The 18449-nt window shown below is 41.9% G+C and overlaps 1 protein-coding gene across 2 annotated transcripts in view; it reads right to left on the bottom strand.

Moving 5' to 3' along the window:
• Positions 1–18449, bottom strand: part of AGAP2 (ArfGAP with GTPase domain, ankyrin repeat and PH domain 2) — a 488971-nt gene that overhangs the window by 100751 nt on the left and 369771 nt on the right. For both annotated transcript variants that reach the window (XM_069230930.1, XM_069230931.1), the window contains exon 11: positions 6414–6576. In XM_069230930.1, the coding sequence (XP_069087031.1) occupies positions 6414–6576 (163 nt within the window). The remainder of the gene's footprint in view (positions 1–6413; positions 6577–18449) is intronic.

Genomic DNA, 18449 nt, shown 5'->3' with positions numbered 1-18449 from the left:
CCAAGACTGTCCGCCAAATGATAAGGGGGAAATGGCATTCTGCTGTATGCTCTCTGATAAGTTAGAAATACGGATGGCTAAAATCACTTCCAGTCCAATACTGAAGGGTATCCCTTTTCATGATCTTGGTCAGGCAAATACACTTCTATTAAAGCTGCTTTGGTATTCTTTACCATCACTTACTGACTCCTCGATTGAGGATGGGAGCTTTTCGTGGAAAAAAGTGTGATTTTTGCTAGCAAAGAAACATCCTGGAAAGAAAGATCACTCAGTTCAATGGAAAGAGTCCCATCTAAAAAGACCAATTAGAAATCAGCAGCAGAAAGGACAGAAATGATTAAAAGGCTTTGACAAACTGAATGTTGCCAAAGCCTACATAGATTATTGTTATCTGATTAGGAGTGATCCTAAAGAGGTAGCTGTAAATTTAGACAACCAAGAGACAATCAGAGAAATAAAATCTGACAATTCTTTTAGTCTAGGGGATAGAAATGCTGATGCACTCTCAGCTTATGACGACAGGTGGAAAGCCCAAGATTCCAACTTGGAGAAATCGGAAAATTCAGGACCTTAGCCAAAACAAAAAGACAGGACCAGGCACAGTGGATAAAGATGGTTGATCCTATAGTGATAACCAAAACAGGATCAGTGAGAAGGATATGCACCGAACCACTGCACAAAGTAGGAACACAAGGAAATCCTCAGAATTGGGCTGCTTCAGCAATCAACGTAGAGGGAGTTTTAACAAGCCTTATATTCCATGATGAAAATGTATTAAATCTAGTCTTCATGAACCATTGCTGGCCTAAAAATGAACTGGAAATATTTGAAACATATTGTAAATGAAAAGAAAATTAAAGTGGTAGCCTTACAAGAAACCTTGGAAAAAGATAAGATGCTACTAGAGGATTACCAAGTATACAACATCAGGGTCCAGAGGGTAAATCCGGCCGCTCATCATGCGGTCTGACCTTTTTAATCACAGCAAAATCAAAAATAATGTGCAAGGGAACCCTAAAAGGGCAATCACATTTCCTGGTGATCACTCTCTTAGTTATAGGGGTGGTACAGTCCTCCGTGAAATATCTAAACTGTCCGCTTATCATAGCTAAAATCTATATGCTTCCAAATTCTCAGCAAGAAAATCAGTTGAAGTTGTCAACTTTGTTAAAGGACCTTGATATTAAGTTCCCGACCAGCAGCATCTTAGTCCTGGGTGATTTTAACGTAAAAATGCAATATTTAAAAACCTTGGATGGGGGGATTCAGTTGCTTAATGTCACCAAGGGGAATCAAACGGGAAAGAAATTAGCGAGCATTCTGAAATGCTTTAATGTGATTCAAATAATGGCAGAAGATATAGTGACCAGCTGGCAACGAACACGTTAAAAAATGGAAGGGTAAGATCTTGATAGGTCTATCTACTTTGAGTGGGTAAAATACCTTTTAAGTGGGTGTACAGTTTGGTAATGGCCATAAAGATCTACTGGCCTCACCAGATCTTAAAGTAAACAGTAGAAAGTCCTGGCATGATAACCAACATACAAAAATCAAAAACCAAAGGAGGATTCTATGGACGCCACGACTGAAACTTCAAGCAGTGGATAAAAGACCTGTCAGATTCTTATACAACAAGGAGATCCAATGATATAATCAGTAAATATGCACATTTAATCAAACAAATTATACAGGTAGCAAATGTGAAACAAAGCAAAAGTAATCATATGAAGAGTAAGTCTGTTTCCTTTCAGGAGAAAACCAGAAAAATCTTAATTAAAAATATAAGCAAAGCTTTTAAACAAAATCAAACAATAAGGAATCTTCTGATAAAGGTAAGCAAAAAAGAATTGAAAAAAGGAGATTAGCAGAGCTAAGTGGATGGAAAAGAAAAAAAAATGGTTCAAAGTTATAGCAGCCCTATGAAAGGAGAGAAGCAATTTGTTTTGGGACCTCTTAGCCAAGACAATTAGATCAGTAAAGAAATTGGTGGCTCACCCAGTGACCGAGGAAGTTTCGGTTCAACATATGTAGAAAAGCTTTATTGTGTAGAAGACAATGAAGAAATATTGTTGTCTCTGAGGAAGTTAAAGATCTAGCGAGGTGTAAGTAGCCGATAAGCATGTGGTAGTGCCTCCACCGATTACAGATATTGAATCCTATATAAAGAAGTTGAAAAACCTGAGAGCAACAGCCAATCAGTCGAGATAATGAAACATATCTAGAGTATGTGGACTTGAGTTATTTCCCCCTATACAAGTCAGTTTTAATAGTAACAAAATACCAGGCTCTTTGGAGGGGAAGCATTAGGTACCAATCTATAAAAAGTGTAAAATAGACCTTCATAAAAGCGGCTGAATGAGCACCCTTTTAGATATTCTGAGCAAAATTGATACAAAGCATTTATTAAGACGTCTTGTAGAATGGGTAGAAATGGAACAGGTTCTGCCCATGACACAGCTAGGATCCAGGAAGGGGTACTCTACAACAGATGGCTACCTCACAGTATAAGTACTGTCTGAAAAATATGTTCTAAAGATGAATCAACCTCTTAAGTGGTGTACATAGACCTAAATTCAGCTTTTGACACTATAATTTGAGTGCTACTGTGGGAAAAAATGGCAGAAAGAAATATTCCTTGAGACCTCTTAAAATCGATCCTCCAACTCCACAAAGGGTCTTGGACGCAAGTGGAGTACGGCTGTTAACAGTTCCCTGTCCCGGAAAATCCTGACTTCAAATGGCTTGCAACAGGGATGCATCTTGACTCCGCTGCTTTTCTCTATTTATTTATGTATCCAATCAGCACTGGGTGCAGTTCAGTCATTTCCACCAAAATTGGCTGAAGTCTGAATTCCCATCTTTTCATTGCAGATGATACAGTGTTGTTAGATCTGATTGCAGTTGTTCTACAACCTCAAATAAACTAATTTTGTAAATTATTGTGCCCGTATTGACTTAGGGCCTGATTTAGAGTTTGGCGGACGGGTTACTCTGTCACAAACATAACAGATATCCTGTCCACAGTATTACGATGTCAATAGGATATAATGAAATATTAATATGGTGAATGGGCTATCCATCATGTTTTACCCCATCTGCCAAATTCTAAATCAAGCCCTTAATAGTATACATGGAGAAAACAAAAACAATGATCTTCTCAAAACATCTGTGAAAGGAAAAGTCTCCAAAGTGGAGTTCTGGCCTGCAGCTGGAAAATGTTTCTGAATGTAAGTATCTGGGAGTAACTTCTAAAAGCAATTTAAACTTCGACAGCCATACAAGGAATGTGACGCAGAAGGCACAAACTAGAGAGATTGACCTCCATGGGATGGACGGACCACAAACTGGGTCATAATACTCTGTGGAAGTCCTAAGAGATGTATAATCTGAAAATCATAAACCTGCTGCTTTATGGGTGTGATATAATGGATGATGAGGTGATGCATAAAATCCAGAGGGTCGAAATGAGCATCTGGAAAAACTGGCCAGATTCCCCCAAGAGGGTCAATAAACAGTGCCTTACAGCTGGAACTGGGACAGATAAATATTCCTTTTCAATACTACCAACTACTGATTCATATAAACGACCAGCTTTCAGCAGCTGGTTTGGAGGTCTTAAAGGCATGTAATAATCTCCCACATGAAGGCAGATACTTCACCTCCTTGGCAAGAGAATCTGAAAAATATTACACGTTTGTTAGATCTTGATCACCTGCCAAAAATTGGGCAAATATCAAGTACATGCAGAAAAAAAAAAACTTGTAAAACGTTTGACCAAAGAGCTTGCAATCAGAAATGATGCAGAGATCAATAAAAATAGACCCCAAATGTCATCTTTCCCTCTACCAGAGACTAAAAGAAAAATTCCAGCCATGTGAAAAAGACATAAAATGTAGAAACAACTGGATTTTGTCCTTGCAGCTGATTCTGGGGCAAATGCTAGCTTTTATTAACTGGAAGTCTAGTTGGAAATGGACAACTCCACATGGGGGGTTCAGTAAGAGTATCTTAACACTGCAACATATGATTCTCTTTTGTTCATATTTTATTAAGAAGAGAAGGACATTTTTAATATCTATTTTTAGATCACTTGTAATTTGGAAAGTGAAGAATTGCAATAATGTATTATGTTTCAGGTTGACAAAATAGTTTGAAATATTAATTGGAAAATTGAATACGCTAGATGATTAATGTGTAAAAGATAGTTTGCATCAAGTTGGGGAAGCCAGATTTTTGTTTTTTATTTCTACACTATCTTATAAGTTGGAAGTGAATTTATTGCCATTCTTCTTTTGTGTGAAATATATTATTCAGCCTGAAAAGATTTTTGATCTCATGGGTAATGTTTTTAAAAGTGATATTAATTGTGATGTTTGTTTTGCTCGAGGAAATTTATCAAACAATAAAAAAAGGGTGAAACTTGAAACATTTCCTCAGTAAGCACAAATGCATGCAGTCTCCCGTACTTTGCAAAACACAAACACTGCACCTCTTTACAAGCTCAAAAATGCTGCGATTTGCAAAAGTGGGCTACTTTTTAGTTGTCTGATTTGCTAATGAGGGCCACTTTTATTTCGGTCTCCATGCCTTTTTTCTGTCCCAGTCCAATCCTGTCAACTAGTAGGGCTGTGGATGCGGCTGTTTGAACTGATGCCAAGCATCAGGGGCTTTCTTATACAATAAGATGCCTATGTATGAGTAACTTTCCCCATAATAACCTGGGTCTGGTGAAATTACTATTCCAACTCTAATTCTTGAATTTGTATTGGGAATCGAAAAAGCAAGAAAGAGACCAAGGTGACAGCCTCTTTGTGTGACAATCTTCCCACCTCAGTGTCTGTGATGAATCTTCAACCGATCCATGTGTCTCTTTTCTAGATGTAGTGTCTCTTTTAATCCTGGCACTGACACTAAACAAAGGAATGCTCATGTGACCTGTTATGTCAGAGGCTGCTCCCTAGTCCACCATTTTCTTAAAAATGTTAAGGTGTGTGAATACCTTAAATGACTAAATCTTAATAAAGGAGAAGCCCAGTGAGTCAAGTGTAACCACCTTGTTGCATGATCCAGACTAGGTAGAAGTAAAGTTCTTGTCTCAAACAACATATGACCTCTTCTTGGTATAAATGAAATACTATTTTTATCCTCCACTATGAATTATAGAAAGGTGGTGTAATGTTCCATGATCCATTTATGTCAGCTGTAGAAATCTACAATTTCAGATACAAATATTACCAGCTGCTTGAAATTATGATAACTGATGAATTACTACTCCTACCAGCACCAAAGCCTTATAGATAGGGGATGAAGTAATATATCTCTCTATTCCTCAGCATCGCAGCTAACCGGTGACATACCATAGCTGGCAGGTCCTTGCATCAATAGAAAAATTATGATATGTAGTTCCAACTGGCACCTTTGAATTCAGTAACTGATGAAATGCTATTCATGTTGGCTTTTAAGCAATGCCAAAGTCAATTAATTGACATTGCTCTCAACTCATTTGAACAAAAGGTAATGATGAAAAATACACCTTTCATTGTCTAATAACTATGGACAATTAATGAAATGCTGTTACTATGAATTATGGAAATGGAACAAAATACAATTGTATTCAGACTTTTTCTATGGTGAAATGTTGTTAAGTTAATAAGGCCCTGATTTAGAATTTGGTGGAGAAGGTTCTCTGTTGCAACGTCAATGGAGTACCCTCTCCAACAAAACTGAACGCCTGCCTGCCTCATTTAGAGTAGGGCAGAGCTTCAGTATGTCAGCGACAGAGACTACTCTGTCTACATTGCTGACATACATTTCCGTAAGCCCGACATAGTTGAGGGCAGTCGGAGGTTTGGCTATTTCACCATCTGCCCAATATAGAGTGGGCTGTCAGATGGAACAGTTTTCACTGTCTGTGAAGGCCAGGTAAAACCCAGAGGTAAAAGGCAGTGAAAATAGCAAATTGATTCCTGCGCCCTGGGAGAAAACTCCCCTGGCGCGGAGTCACAGATTTTTTTATTTTCAAAAACAAAATCCTTTGGGATTTTGTTTTAAAAAATAAAACTCCAGGTTAAAAGTTTGATAGATGATACCATCATGTTGGCAAAGCCGTTTCCTGCCAATGTAAATGATATTCACTTGGCAGGCAGACATCTCTAGATCCAGAGGTCGGTTATTCCATCAGAGAATCAGAATATTTTACTCTGTTGCCCTAACAGAATAAATGCTATTCTATTCTCCATGGTCTAAAGCAGGCCGTACATTTGCCAACAAATCATGATCATTATTTTTTCTTTACATCTTTTGTGAGTGATGGAGGTTAATTGGAGTGTCGCTATTAGTAACATCTTCTTAAGACAGGTATGTAAGTTCACTGACAGCCATGAGTCTCCATTCAATTGATACTGATCACTTACTTGTGGTGTCCGTGAGCTGCATTCCACTCACATCTTTCACTAGGCCATTAATGCTGGTGGATGGGCCACAGGCAGAAATGGCACGAGGAGGCCTCTTCCCCGGAACCTTCACTGTTGTTCTGAGAAGATCCATCTCTTTCCCATGGCTGCTGTGTATGTAATCCTTCAAATAAATAAAAAGAAAATCATTAGTTTCACAGGGTCTAGGTGGTCAGTCAAGAAATGGTAGACACTTTTAAAATGTTGTAGCAAATGTACACAAAAAATAATAAGTTTTGAGGCTAGTACTACGATATGATTACTTTTTTCAGGTTGGTTTATGATTCTCTATGTCTGATACCACTCACATTACTGTTCAGGGCAAAGCAAAAATCAGAACAGGGCGACAAAGAAAGTTTGAATTTTATGTAAGAGCAAGATTTGATTTTCTTAAATGGAATCCAAGAGCTGAAAATCCCATGGGGACACTTCAATAAATTTCTATTGGCTGCTTTCGGTGAAACCCTCCATGCAGTCTAAGGAGACAAAGAAACAGCCAATATGAGAGAACATAACCTCCTGGAGTGATACAATCCAGAGATGAGTAGTTACCCTATTCTTTGGCATTGGTTCTTTCATAAATTCACAAGCATGAATCATTCAATATCGTCGAGTGGGGAGTCCCATCTTACCTATAAACTGAAGGATGAGAATGCAAAATGCATGAAAACACTTAAGGTTATCCACTTTAGTAGCACACATTTCGTAAAAAGGGAACCAAACTCCAACTAATGATAAAGAGTGTACACCAAACTCCACTATCCCGAAAGGCCATTTCATGTAAAATGTCCAGCAAAAATGTAACAGTACAGTAAGAAAGGGATGTGTATCTATCAGTGGAGGAAGGAAGGCCACAAGAAACTCTATGAATAGTGGCAACGAATAAATATAGCTACAAGTATGTAACTTTTTACTTCTCCAGCATTTCATAGATTCACATGTTTGAATCAGATCACCAAGAAGTATCAAGGGGCAGTACAACAGCATAAACCACAGCTGTAAGCACAGCAAACACAACAGCAGCCACTACGTCAAGAATAACTGCAGCAACTACAGATTTCACCACAGCAAGGAAGACAGCAGTGAAAATAGCTGCCAGCAGAAAAGGAATCACAATGACAACAGCTGCTACAACAGCAGCAACCACGGGTGTAACCTCAACTGGGACATGGTAGCCGTGTGATCTGCTACCAAAGGTGCTAGTAAGGCAGTGACAGTAGCATTAACCACAATGGTAACCACAGCAGGGACAAAACAATGGGAACTATAGCCACAAAAGCAGGAACCACAGCAACAGCAATGGCAATAGCTGCCACCATTGCAAGAACCACGGCGACTGCCAGCAAGGCTGGGGCAACAGCAGCAACGAAAGCTGAAACCACTCAAAACTAAAACATAATGAGTAGAAAGGGCGAATTACTCTTAGTCAATGGAGCACTTTCCCTTCCCTTGTGTTCTCTGCTCACTGTGTCTCTGTACGCAAAGACTGACCATATGCAAGTCAGCCTTGGTTCTTGTCCAAGATGTGCTAAGCCATGTTCTTTCTGAAAGGTAACATACAAAACCTCTGGTACGTTTTGGTCTGTTGTACTTAATCAGTTTGGAGCAGCTTGAATTATGTGGCACCTATATCTAGATATAGCCTATGTATTTAGGATCTCAGTCAGAAAAACAAAGATGCACTGACAAAGACAAAAGGGCTGACTTAAATGTGCTATTTTATGTAAATACAAATAAGCACAAATGTGCACCAAGCATTTGATACTGACTGTAACATTTTGCAGATATTCCACCCTTCACCTTGGTATTTTCCAAAGGCTATTTGCTCCTCATCTCTCTACAACCATCCTCCTTCCGTCACTGTTATATGTGTGTCATGTTTTTGCAGTGCAGTCACATGCAGTTGTTTGCACAGTGATATGGCACAAATAGTGCAGAGTTTTGCATACCTTTCTTTGAATTAATTTGCACATTAAAACCATACCTATTAGCTTTGCCAATGCTTGTTCATGAATGGTGCCCACAACTCAACACAATAATCTAACTATAGCACAACAAGGGTTGTTATGAAGTGTAATATTACTCTCCTGCATCTTGTTACTAAAGAAAACAGCCTGCTTTGTATGCATCAACACAGGGTTGTTAAAGCTTCTGTTCATATATTATTAACAACACGCAGAATGTGGATTCCCTTTCGATTTTACATGTACACACTAATATAGTACTAATGTCTTTGAAACAATTTTGTTATGACATGTAGAAGAATGTTGTTTCTGGCTTATGTGAACATCCTTGCGTGACTGTCACAGAATTATGTACCAAACCAAGACCTGATGTCAAAGAAATTCCTCTTAAAAGGGCTGATCTGATTTTGTTTATAGATGGTTCTTGTTTGAGAGAGAATCATGGAGCATCATACCTGTTAATGTAAGTTCAGCGCAAGTAGCAGAGTTGATTGCACTGACAGGAGCTTGTTGGCATGCAAACAATGTGAATGTGATGCTTTATACAGACATGCAGTGTGGTTTTGTCAAAATGGGGTTTATGACACCCTCTGGTACACACGCCAAGAACGGTTCCTATATTCTTAATTTGCTGAAAGTAATTGCAGTCATCAAGTGCGCTGTCTATAAGGCTGGTAATAATTTAGTCTAACTGGGTGACAAATATGCTAACCACGTGGTGAGATACTGTGCACGTAAGTATGAAATCCGGAAAGCAAGTGAGCAGATTGAAATACAAGAAACAGAAAGTGAGTAATGAAATGGAAGTTCTGATGATAATACAGGAAAGGCTAATTCTTTCTTGTTGGACCAAATACAGACTACATTGAATTAATTGAGGGAATTCCAGGAGAAGGTGCCAGAGGGTGAGAGACAGAAGTAATATATGGCAGGATCCCAAAAAAACTACCATGATTTATGGGTGTCTCCTGAATATAAATATGTATTTCCAGATAACACATAGGGGGTCATTCTGACCCTGGCGGCCATGAATGACGGAAGCACCGCCAACAGGCTGGCGGTGCTTCCAAGCCCATTCTGACCGCAGCGGTAAAGCCGCGGTCGGAAAACCGGGGCCGGCGGTTTCCTGCAGTTTTTGCCCCGGCTGGGCGAATCCGCCAGGGCAGCGCTGCAAGCACCGCTGCCCTGGGGATTCTGACCCCCTTACCGCCAGCCTGTTTCTGGCGGTTTTCACCGCCAGGAAGAGGCTGGCGGTAAGGGGTGTCCTGGGGCCCCTGGGGGCCCCTGCACTGCCCATGCCACTGGCATGGGCAGTGCAGGGGTCCCCTAACAGGGCCCCGGACAGCTTTTCACTGTCTGCCTAGCAGACAGTGAAAAGCGCGCCGGGTGCAACTGCACTCGTCGCACGGCCGCAACACCGCCGGCTCCATTCGGAGCCGGCTTCTGTGTTGCGGCCTCATTCCCGCTGGGCCGGCGGGCACTAACTTTGTTAGCGCCCGCCAGCCCAGCGGGAATGTTGGAATGCCGGCAGCGGTCTTTTGGCCGCATGGCGGCCGATTGGTGGTTCCCGCCAAAGTTGGAATGACCGCCATAGTGTTCTGTGGCCTGCTTTTTGCATGGTCAGGCACATGTGGGCAGGGCAGCAATGATAAGGGTCTTTAGGAAGAATTGTTTTAATTCAAAATTCACAAATGTTGCAGAAGATCTGTGTCAGAGTCAGGTTATTTGAGAAAAATCGGCGAAAATGGTCTGTGGTGCTGTTGAGTCATAATGGCATATCAGAGGGCGCAGGCAGACTTCATTTAGATGCTGGTTTACAATGGCCTTCAGTATATTCTCATGATTGGCTGTCTATTCTCTAAATGTGTAAAGGTCTTCCCCACCTGGAGATCAGACAGCATGACAATTGTCAGGAAATTAAACTTATCGTGGTACTCATTTTAAAAATGAGATTCTTGGTTTAATCTGTATAGCGCTACAGATTAATCAAAGGTTCTATTCTAGTTATTGTCCTCAATCATTTGGTCTGGTGAAGAGGGCAGATGGAACTATCAAAAATATATTGGCTAAGGTGTGTGCATCCAATAGACTGAAATGGCCAGCCGCTCCTCCTCTTGTCCTCATGAGCATTAGAAGTACCCCAAACCAAAAGAATGGTCGCTTGCCACATGAACTACTAATTGGAAGAGCAATGAGATTGGTCTACATTCCTTCAGCTACACTTATGTCAATAACTGATGACATTGTACTAGATTACTGCAGTAATTTTGCCAGCATTTGCTTCAGGATACGCCCGGAGGGGGTGTAATAATACTAATAGAGCTTCGCTCGAGGGAAAGTAATTTCACAGTGCCTTCCTCCTCTTTGTTGACCGGCAAAACTTGTTTTAGTGTGAGGCACTTGGGTTTTTTCCCCCCAATTTAATTCTGTCTTTTTGGGACCTCATACATAATTATTAAGCACAGAGATATGGCCTAATTTAATTATGAACATTATGGGGAGTATGATGCTGGTCATTATGATCAGGACATGGAGGAGCGCCTTGTTGAAGCTCTTGACTTCCAAGTGCAGGACTCAGTTAATAAAGCTTTCGTCAAAGCCTTACGTCCCTTTGCACAACCTATCTTCAATTTTGGATTCAGGCGCTTTAGCGCAGGCTCGGGGAACACCACCCCGGTAGAGGTCAATATTAATGAGCCTGGCTGGTCATCTGATGACCTCCTAGATCAGACAGTTACATCGGTCTTAAATGATCATGAATATGGGGCTTTCCAAAATCTCTCAACCCCCTCTGTGCAAACTAGCCAACATTCTGACACGGATTCTTCCAACTCAGATAAGTCTCCTGTTGAAGACAAAGTACACGGTAAACGCAAACTCAAGGCACACCATGCCGAAGATTCTGCGACGCCACCTCTCGGAAAAAATGTACAATTTGATCCTGATTCTATTATACACCCTCGTTCCACTGAATGGGTTCCATGTCAAGAGGTGGCAGGATATGTGCAGTCTAGACTGCGAAAAAGCTTTGAGAAGGATGCCCGGAAACACCCTCCGCTCTGAATGCACCCGTCCAGCCCTATTCGGCAAGGTTGAGGAGACTCCGGAACTTGTTCCTCACATGGTAACTTTACGCTAAGGACCCCAAGAAAGGTATTGACAGGTCCTGGAGAAGTTGCCAAGACAAACTGTTAGATATATCTGGCCCTCTTACCAAAATATTAGACTTGGCCATTCACGCTAAAGAATCACAAGAAGCTATTGATCCAGAGATTTTACTAGAATGAGCCCAACAAGCCATTAGGAAATGCCAACTGTGCCATTTCTACGGAACGTACGCATAGACCCAAAACTGACTGAATTGGTACCGTCTGATGCAGGGCCTTCGGCTAATGGACTCCTGTTTGGAGGCAGGTTTGTCAAGGATTTGGCCAAATATGTAGCCACCTTCTCAGACCTAGATAAGGCTCAGACATCAATCAAAAAGGTCTTCAATAGTGGGCTTCTTTGCAGGGCCCGGCGTTTTGGAGGTCGAACGTCGGACCGGTTCAGCCCTCAGACTTCCAGACTATACTACAGAGGCAGAGGTTCCTCTAGTTACCAAGCCAACACCAACTTCTACCCGGCGAGAGGTTGTGGATACAGAGGGCGTAATCCCAGGGGACCTCATAGAGGAGGACAATATAGTCAAGCCTCCACCCAACCAGGTAATTCTTCTTTCTTCTCGGGAAATGGTTCTGGGGGCAGAGTGGGTCTGTTTGTACTCAATTGGCCCCGCATCACTCAAGATGTTTGGGTACTAGAAACCATTCAGGGTTATCATCTAGAGTTCTAATCAAATCCAGAACAGGTTTCCATTCCCCCTCCTCTCCTTTTTTCCCAACAAGAGAGTTCTTTCATAGATCAAGAGGTCAAAGCCTTGCTTCAGAAAGGGGCGACTGTTCATTCTCTTTCCCATCCCAGGGGCTTCATCAGCACAATCTTTTTGGTTCAAAAGAAGGGAGGGGGTTCTCGGTTAGTTCTCAATCTTCGACATTTCAATTCTTGAATTGTATGTCGACATTTCAAAATGGGGGGCATTCACCTCCTTCCGGATCTCTTGCTGGAAGGGGATTTGATGGTCCGGTTGGACCTCAAAGACGCTTATCTGACCATTCCCATTTTTGCTCCTCATTGATGCTTCCTTCAGTTCTATTGGCGAACAAGGTGTTACGAGTTCTCAGCTCTTCCCTTCGGGCTGTCTTCAGCCCCATGGTGTTTCACCAAAATAATGCGTCCAGTCGTTCAATGGCTTCGAGAAAAAGGTGTTTGTCTTATCATTTATCTGGACGACAGGAAGAAAGCCTAGTACTTCTCCATCTCTCATGGACAATTCAATTACTCCAGGATCTGGGGTTTATCATAAACGCAGAGAAATCCCAGTTGGTCCCGGCCCAACAGATAGATTTCTTGGGATTCAAGATAGATTTGATTTCAGCTCAATTGAAACTCCCATTGACAAAGAGACTGGCCATCAAGAAAGAATTGAAAAGAGCGTTGTCTGTTCCTTCGATTTCCTTGAGGGCTCTTGCCCGATTGTTGGGCCTCCTAGCATCTTCTATTCAAGCCATTTTTCCAGGGCCTCTACATTATCGAGCCCTTCAGAGCCCTTCAGGGAATGAAGATCTTATGTCTTCGAAAGGGCCTTTCAGATTTGGAGCAAGTGATGCTGTCCCAGGAAGCCCAAACAGAAATTCAATGGTGGTTGACTCATATGGATACCTGGAATGGCAGAGCAATATTTGCATCGATTCCGGAGATAGTCAGAGTCAGATGCCAGCAGATGGGACTGGGGAGCCAGATGTGGACAGGCGGAGATGGAGGGACGGTGGTCCCTGGAAGAGCTCCAAATGCACATCAAATGTCTAGAGCTTCTGGCAGGCTCTTTTGCAGTGAAGACGTTGTCCCCTGTCAAGGCTCAGTGTTGTATTCTTTTGAAAATGGACAATTTCCGCAGTCAGATAAATAAACAAACTGGGGGGAACATGATCCAAGATGTTGGCGGAAATTGCGAAGGATTTATGGCACTTTTGTCTAGTCCATCAGATATCTGTCACAGCGGAATATATTCCGGACACAGTGAATGTGGTAGCAGATTGGAACTCCTGATATCTTCGGGATGTCAGCGACTGGAGGTTGCATCCCAGGGTATTTCAATTTCTCAATCATCTGTGGGATCCTTTTTCAATAGACCTGTTTGCGCCACGTCTGAACGTGCATCTTCCGCAGTTTTACAGCTGGAGACCAGATCCACAAGCTCTCAGCTCGGATGCTTTCCTTCAGATATGGTTGGAGGAACTGGCCTATGCGTTCCCCCCCCCCCCTTCTCGATGATTCACCGAGTTTTCTCCCGGGTCCTTCGACAGAAGGTGGCGATGGTCCTGGTGACGCCTTGTTGGAAGGCTCAATCTTGGTTCCCAGTGGTTTTAGCCCTTTGTTGCGCAGCTCCTGTGAGGATTCAGAGATCGGAAGATCTCTTGTCAGATCCGATGGGCCTTCCACATCCTCTCATTCTGGAAGGGCAGCTATCCCTCATGACATGGAGGATTCCGGGGGATCGGAGCAAGTCTCTCAAATTTCAGAGAACACTAAATTCTTTCTCTCCCAGTCCTTGGAACCTAGCACACGTAAAAGATATGCTTCAGCCTGGAAGCGATGGTTGGATTGGTGCGGTCAAAGGAACGTGGATCCCATGGGGGCCTCTGTGCACATGATCGCAGATTTTTTGTCACATTTGGCTACGGAAGGTTTGGTTTATAGAACAATTAATTTCAGATCTGCCATTTAAGCAAAACATCCCAGGGTTGATGGTAAACCGATTGGTGAGCACCCACTGATCTGTAAGCTTTTGCGTGGAATTAGATTGGCACGTCCCCCTCAACCTAAATATTCGGTTTTATTGCATGTTAATGTTATCTTGCAGTTTCTAGTGGCTTGGCTGGCCAATGAGGGTTTAACCAGGAAACAATTGTCAGCAAAATTAGCTATGTTGCTTTATCTTATTTCCTGCAGGAGGGTATCAGATGTTAAAACCCTGGATATTGCAGGTAGAGTATTTACTCCTTCATGTGTCGCTTTTAAAATCACTAAACGCACCAAATCAAATTCTACATGTATTTCTTATCCTAGTTTTAGAGATAATGCTAAACTGTGTGTAGTTAAATGTCTAAAAGTGTATGAAGATGCCACTCGTGAATTTTGAAGGGATTCGAGTGGAGAGTTATTGATTTCTCTTCAGAAGCCCTTTGGGCCTGTTTCTTTTGCAACGTTGTCCAGATGGTTTAGATGGTTGCTTCAAAAAGCATGCATTGACACTTCAGTCTTTGGAGCCCATTCTGTTAGAGGGGCTCTGGCTTCGAAAGCATTTAATGTGGGTTCCAGACTGAAGGATATTATGAGGGCCGCAGATTGGTCTTCAATCTCCACCTTTAAACTTTTTTTTTATCATAAACCTATTGTAGATGTTGCTTCTGTAATGGTGGACCAGCTTTAAACGAGCATAATCAGAAGCCTCTGGTCCTGACATAGAATCAAAACGTTTCTAGCTTACGCAACAAGAATTTTCAATTCTATTAAGGACACTGAAGCGAGGATTCTCCCACCCATGATTTGAATAATTCAAAAATTATTTGTAATATAATGTATTAATTGTTAAGTATCCCTCCTGATTGATATGGAATATTATACTGTTTCCTCAATCAAGAGATTATGGCACTATGTTTCTTTTCACAAATGAGAAGACTTCCTGAACGATTTCCAGGGAATGGACCTTGAAGTTTGGACGTTCTGCACCGGTTGTGTTGTTCCTTCAGTTTGAAGAAGATATGGTTGGAGTCATTTTTGTTGAAGTTACTCTCTAAATGAGCAAAGAAAGAGGACCGACTTTGGTGGACTATGATATATATATGGAGGGTTAGTCCCTAACTGGAGGTGATATCGGGGCTATGGCCTCATGGTAAATGTAGTTTAAGTTTTTCATTGGCTGCTGTGTTTGACAGTAAAGAAAGAGATTGCATAATCCTCGCCTCTGTGACCTTAATAGAGTAGAAAATTCTTGTTGCGTAAGCTAGAAAATTTGTGAGTCTTCCTTATACCTTCCTACCCACCTGCATTCCTTCGTTCACCCCACCCACTTTTCTCCCAGCTTTTCAATTAACTAATTAGAATTAGGAATTGCGCTTCCTGTCGCTATAAAACAGCCCGAAAAATACCTTCATTGCTTAGGCATTCCACTGCCTTTAGCATCATTAAGTGGAGGGTCAGCGCAATAAAAGGAGCACATCGGAGCCTAAAACCCTGCACTCAGAAATCTCCTGCTTTAAACATGGCATGGACGACAGAGAGGGGCTCTGTGTCTGCTCACCCCTGAAAAACCACCTCAGTCTTCAATTGCACTTGGATACACTTCACACTGAGGAGAGGACAAACATGCATTAATTCCTGCTCTTCGAATCTACCCTTCCCCAGTACTTCTCCAGGTCCCACAACTGACTGCTGTGCATTTTACACATATTGGCGTCTTTGATATGTGGAGTGGCTGTAGCGCCAACTCCTGCCAAGTTACGTTCATAAAATATGGAACAACCTTAGCTACATCTCTTTCCGGGGAGGCGGAGGACCGCGTTTAAACAGCAGAATTTCCTCCTATTAATAATTTTAATTGTCTGGAGTCAGGGCCAGCTTTAGCGGTGGTGGCGCCCGGTGCAGAAATCTTTTTTGACAACCCCACCCCATGACCAACTCAACCATTAATCACAAGAGTTATCTTGAAATTGTAATTGTTTCCTGAAGGCTGGACACACAAGGAACTTTTAAGCAGGTGCATTGAAATCGAAATGTTCGTATCTTATCGTTAAACACAGAGCCCCACTGAGGTCAGAGCCCCCACATCCAAGTCAGCACCTGTTCTGCCGTACCGCCCTAAAGCCGGTCCTGGCTGGAGTCAAGTGCACTGTAACAAGACATGTACAAGCACACGTTTGTGTCCTAGTTACATCGGCTGCATAAATATTCGACATAATGAAATCGGAAAGTCGATGGAAAACAGAGGTATTATTGAGGAGGAGAGCGAGCTGTGCCAGTTTAGTTGCTGCTGTCCATAGCCTGCTGCTGGTGGAGTGGCCACTTATTAAGTGGGGTACTAAGGGATATGGCCCTAGCCAGTTCGCTGCCACCACAAATCTGCACACTGATTTAGAAACACCCAAGCAGGGTCTAGCAAGCGCAGTTTACACGCTTCTCACGCTGAATATCCCGCCCTCAGCCAATGAGAAGCGTGTAGACATGGCCATACACTATATCTGTGAAGGAGAGCACAATTTAGCTACCATCTGATTGATTGATTGCAACAAAGCCTCAGCAGTTGGAGCCCGCGCTGCAATCAGCCAATCAACATCTCTGCTTCCCCCCCCTAGAGCCTCGAAACTGGCACTGTAGATTAGCACAGTGGCACAGCTCACTCGCCAGGCCGGTCAAGTAGACCTGAACACCAGCTCGCTCTGAATTAAATTGACTCGCCATAGCAAGTGGGCGTGTACATTTTTCGAGCCCTGGTGCATCATGAACCTACAGGGTGAGAGGAAGTGTTTCTCTTGTCCAAATTCTTTAAATGATGTTTATAACTAGTGAGTGAAGGAAAAAAGAGGTTAGCCTTAAAGGAAGCAACATAAAATGGAGGATGCCAGAGACTGGACTTATAATGTCTTGAAACTGATGGAAAAATTAAATTGCAAGAAGCAGAAAGTGATGCAGACTGTATTATAACTATTAGAGGAAGGTGGATTTAGTGATTATAGGATAATCAGACCATGGATCATTGAAGCTTTTATGTATTTCATAATTTTGTGCAATATTAGTAACACGCAGAATGTGGATTTACTCTTGATTTTACATGTACATATTAATATATTGCTAATTTGTTTGAAATAATTTTGTTATGACATGGAAAAGTGTGTTTTCGGAATTTAGGCCCTAACGCCATATTGTTTAAAATGGATGTCTCCCCCTGTGCATTTCACTGTTCATTATTTCTGCAGCAAGCAGTCAAGCAGAGTAATGTTTGTTTATTTCTATTGACACTGTTCTTGCTGGTCTCAATTAAATCTTTCCATCATAGTCATGATAATGTGATTCCTCTTGCTTATTGCAACCTATTCATTCATAATAGTTTGCTGTTGTTCATTAACCCCTTAGCTGCTGGGCCTTTTCCCCCCCAGTGCTGAGCCCTTTTTTGGCTATTTGGGGTAGTTCGCGCTTAGGGCTTCATAACTTTTTGTCCACATAAGCTAACCACGCCAAATTTGCGTCCTTTTTTTCCAACATCCTAGGGATTCTAATGGTACCCAGAGTTTGTGGTTTACCCTGGAGGAGACCAAGAAAATAGCCAAAATACAGTGAAAATTTAGTTTTTTCCAAAAAAATGGGAAAAAAGGGCCGCCGAAGAAGGCTTGTGGTTTTTTCCCTGAAAATGCCATCAACAAAGGGTTTCTGGTGCTGAAATCACTATCTCCCCACCTTTCAGGAACGGGCAGACTTGAATCAGAAAACCACATTTTCCAACACAAATTTGGCATTTTACTGGGACATACCCCATTTTTACTATTTTTGGTGCTTTCAACCTCCTTCCAGTTAGTGACAGGAATGGGTGTGAAACCAATGCTGGATCCCGGAAAGCTAAACATTTCTGAAAACTAGACAAAATTCTGAATTCAGCAAGGGGTCATTTGTGTAGATCCTACAAGGTTTTCCTACAGAAAATAACAGCTGAAATAAAAAAATATTGAAATTGAGCTGAAAACAACAGCCATTTTTCTTTATGTTTTACTCTGTAACTTTTTCCTGCGATGTCAGATTTCTGAAAGCAATATACCGTTTTGTCTGCTGGACTCTTCTGGTTGCGGGGATATAAAGGGCTTATAGGTTCATCAAGAACCCTAGGTACCCAGAGCCAATAAATGAGGTGCACCCTGCAGTTGGTTTTCATTCTATACTGGGT

This window comes from Pleurodeles waltl, chromosome 4_2, assembly GCF_031143425.1.
Source record: "Pleurodeles waltl isolate 20211129_DDA chromosome 4_2, aPleWal1.hap1.20221129, whole genome shotgun sequence".
NCBI lineage: Eukaryota > Metazoa > Chordata > Amphibia > Caudata > Salamandridae > Pleurodeles > Pleurodeles waltl.
The sequence above is the reverse complement of the archived record's forward strand: the minus strand, read 5'-3'. Positions and strand labels throughout refer to the sequence as shown.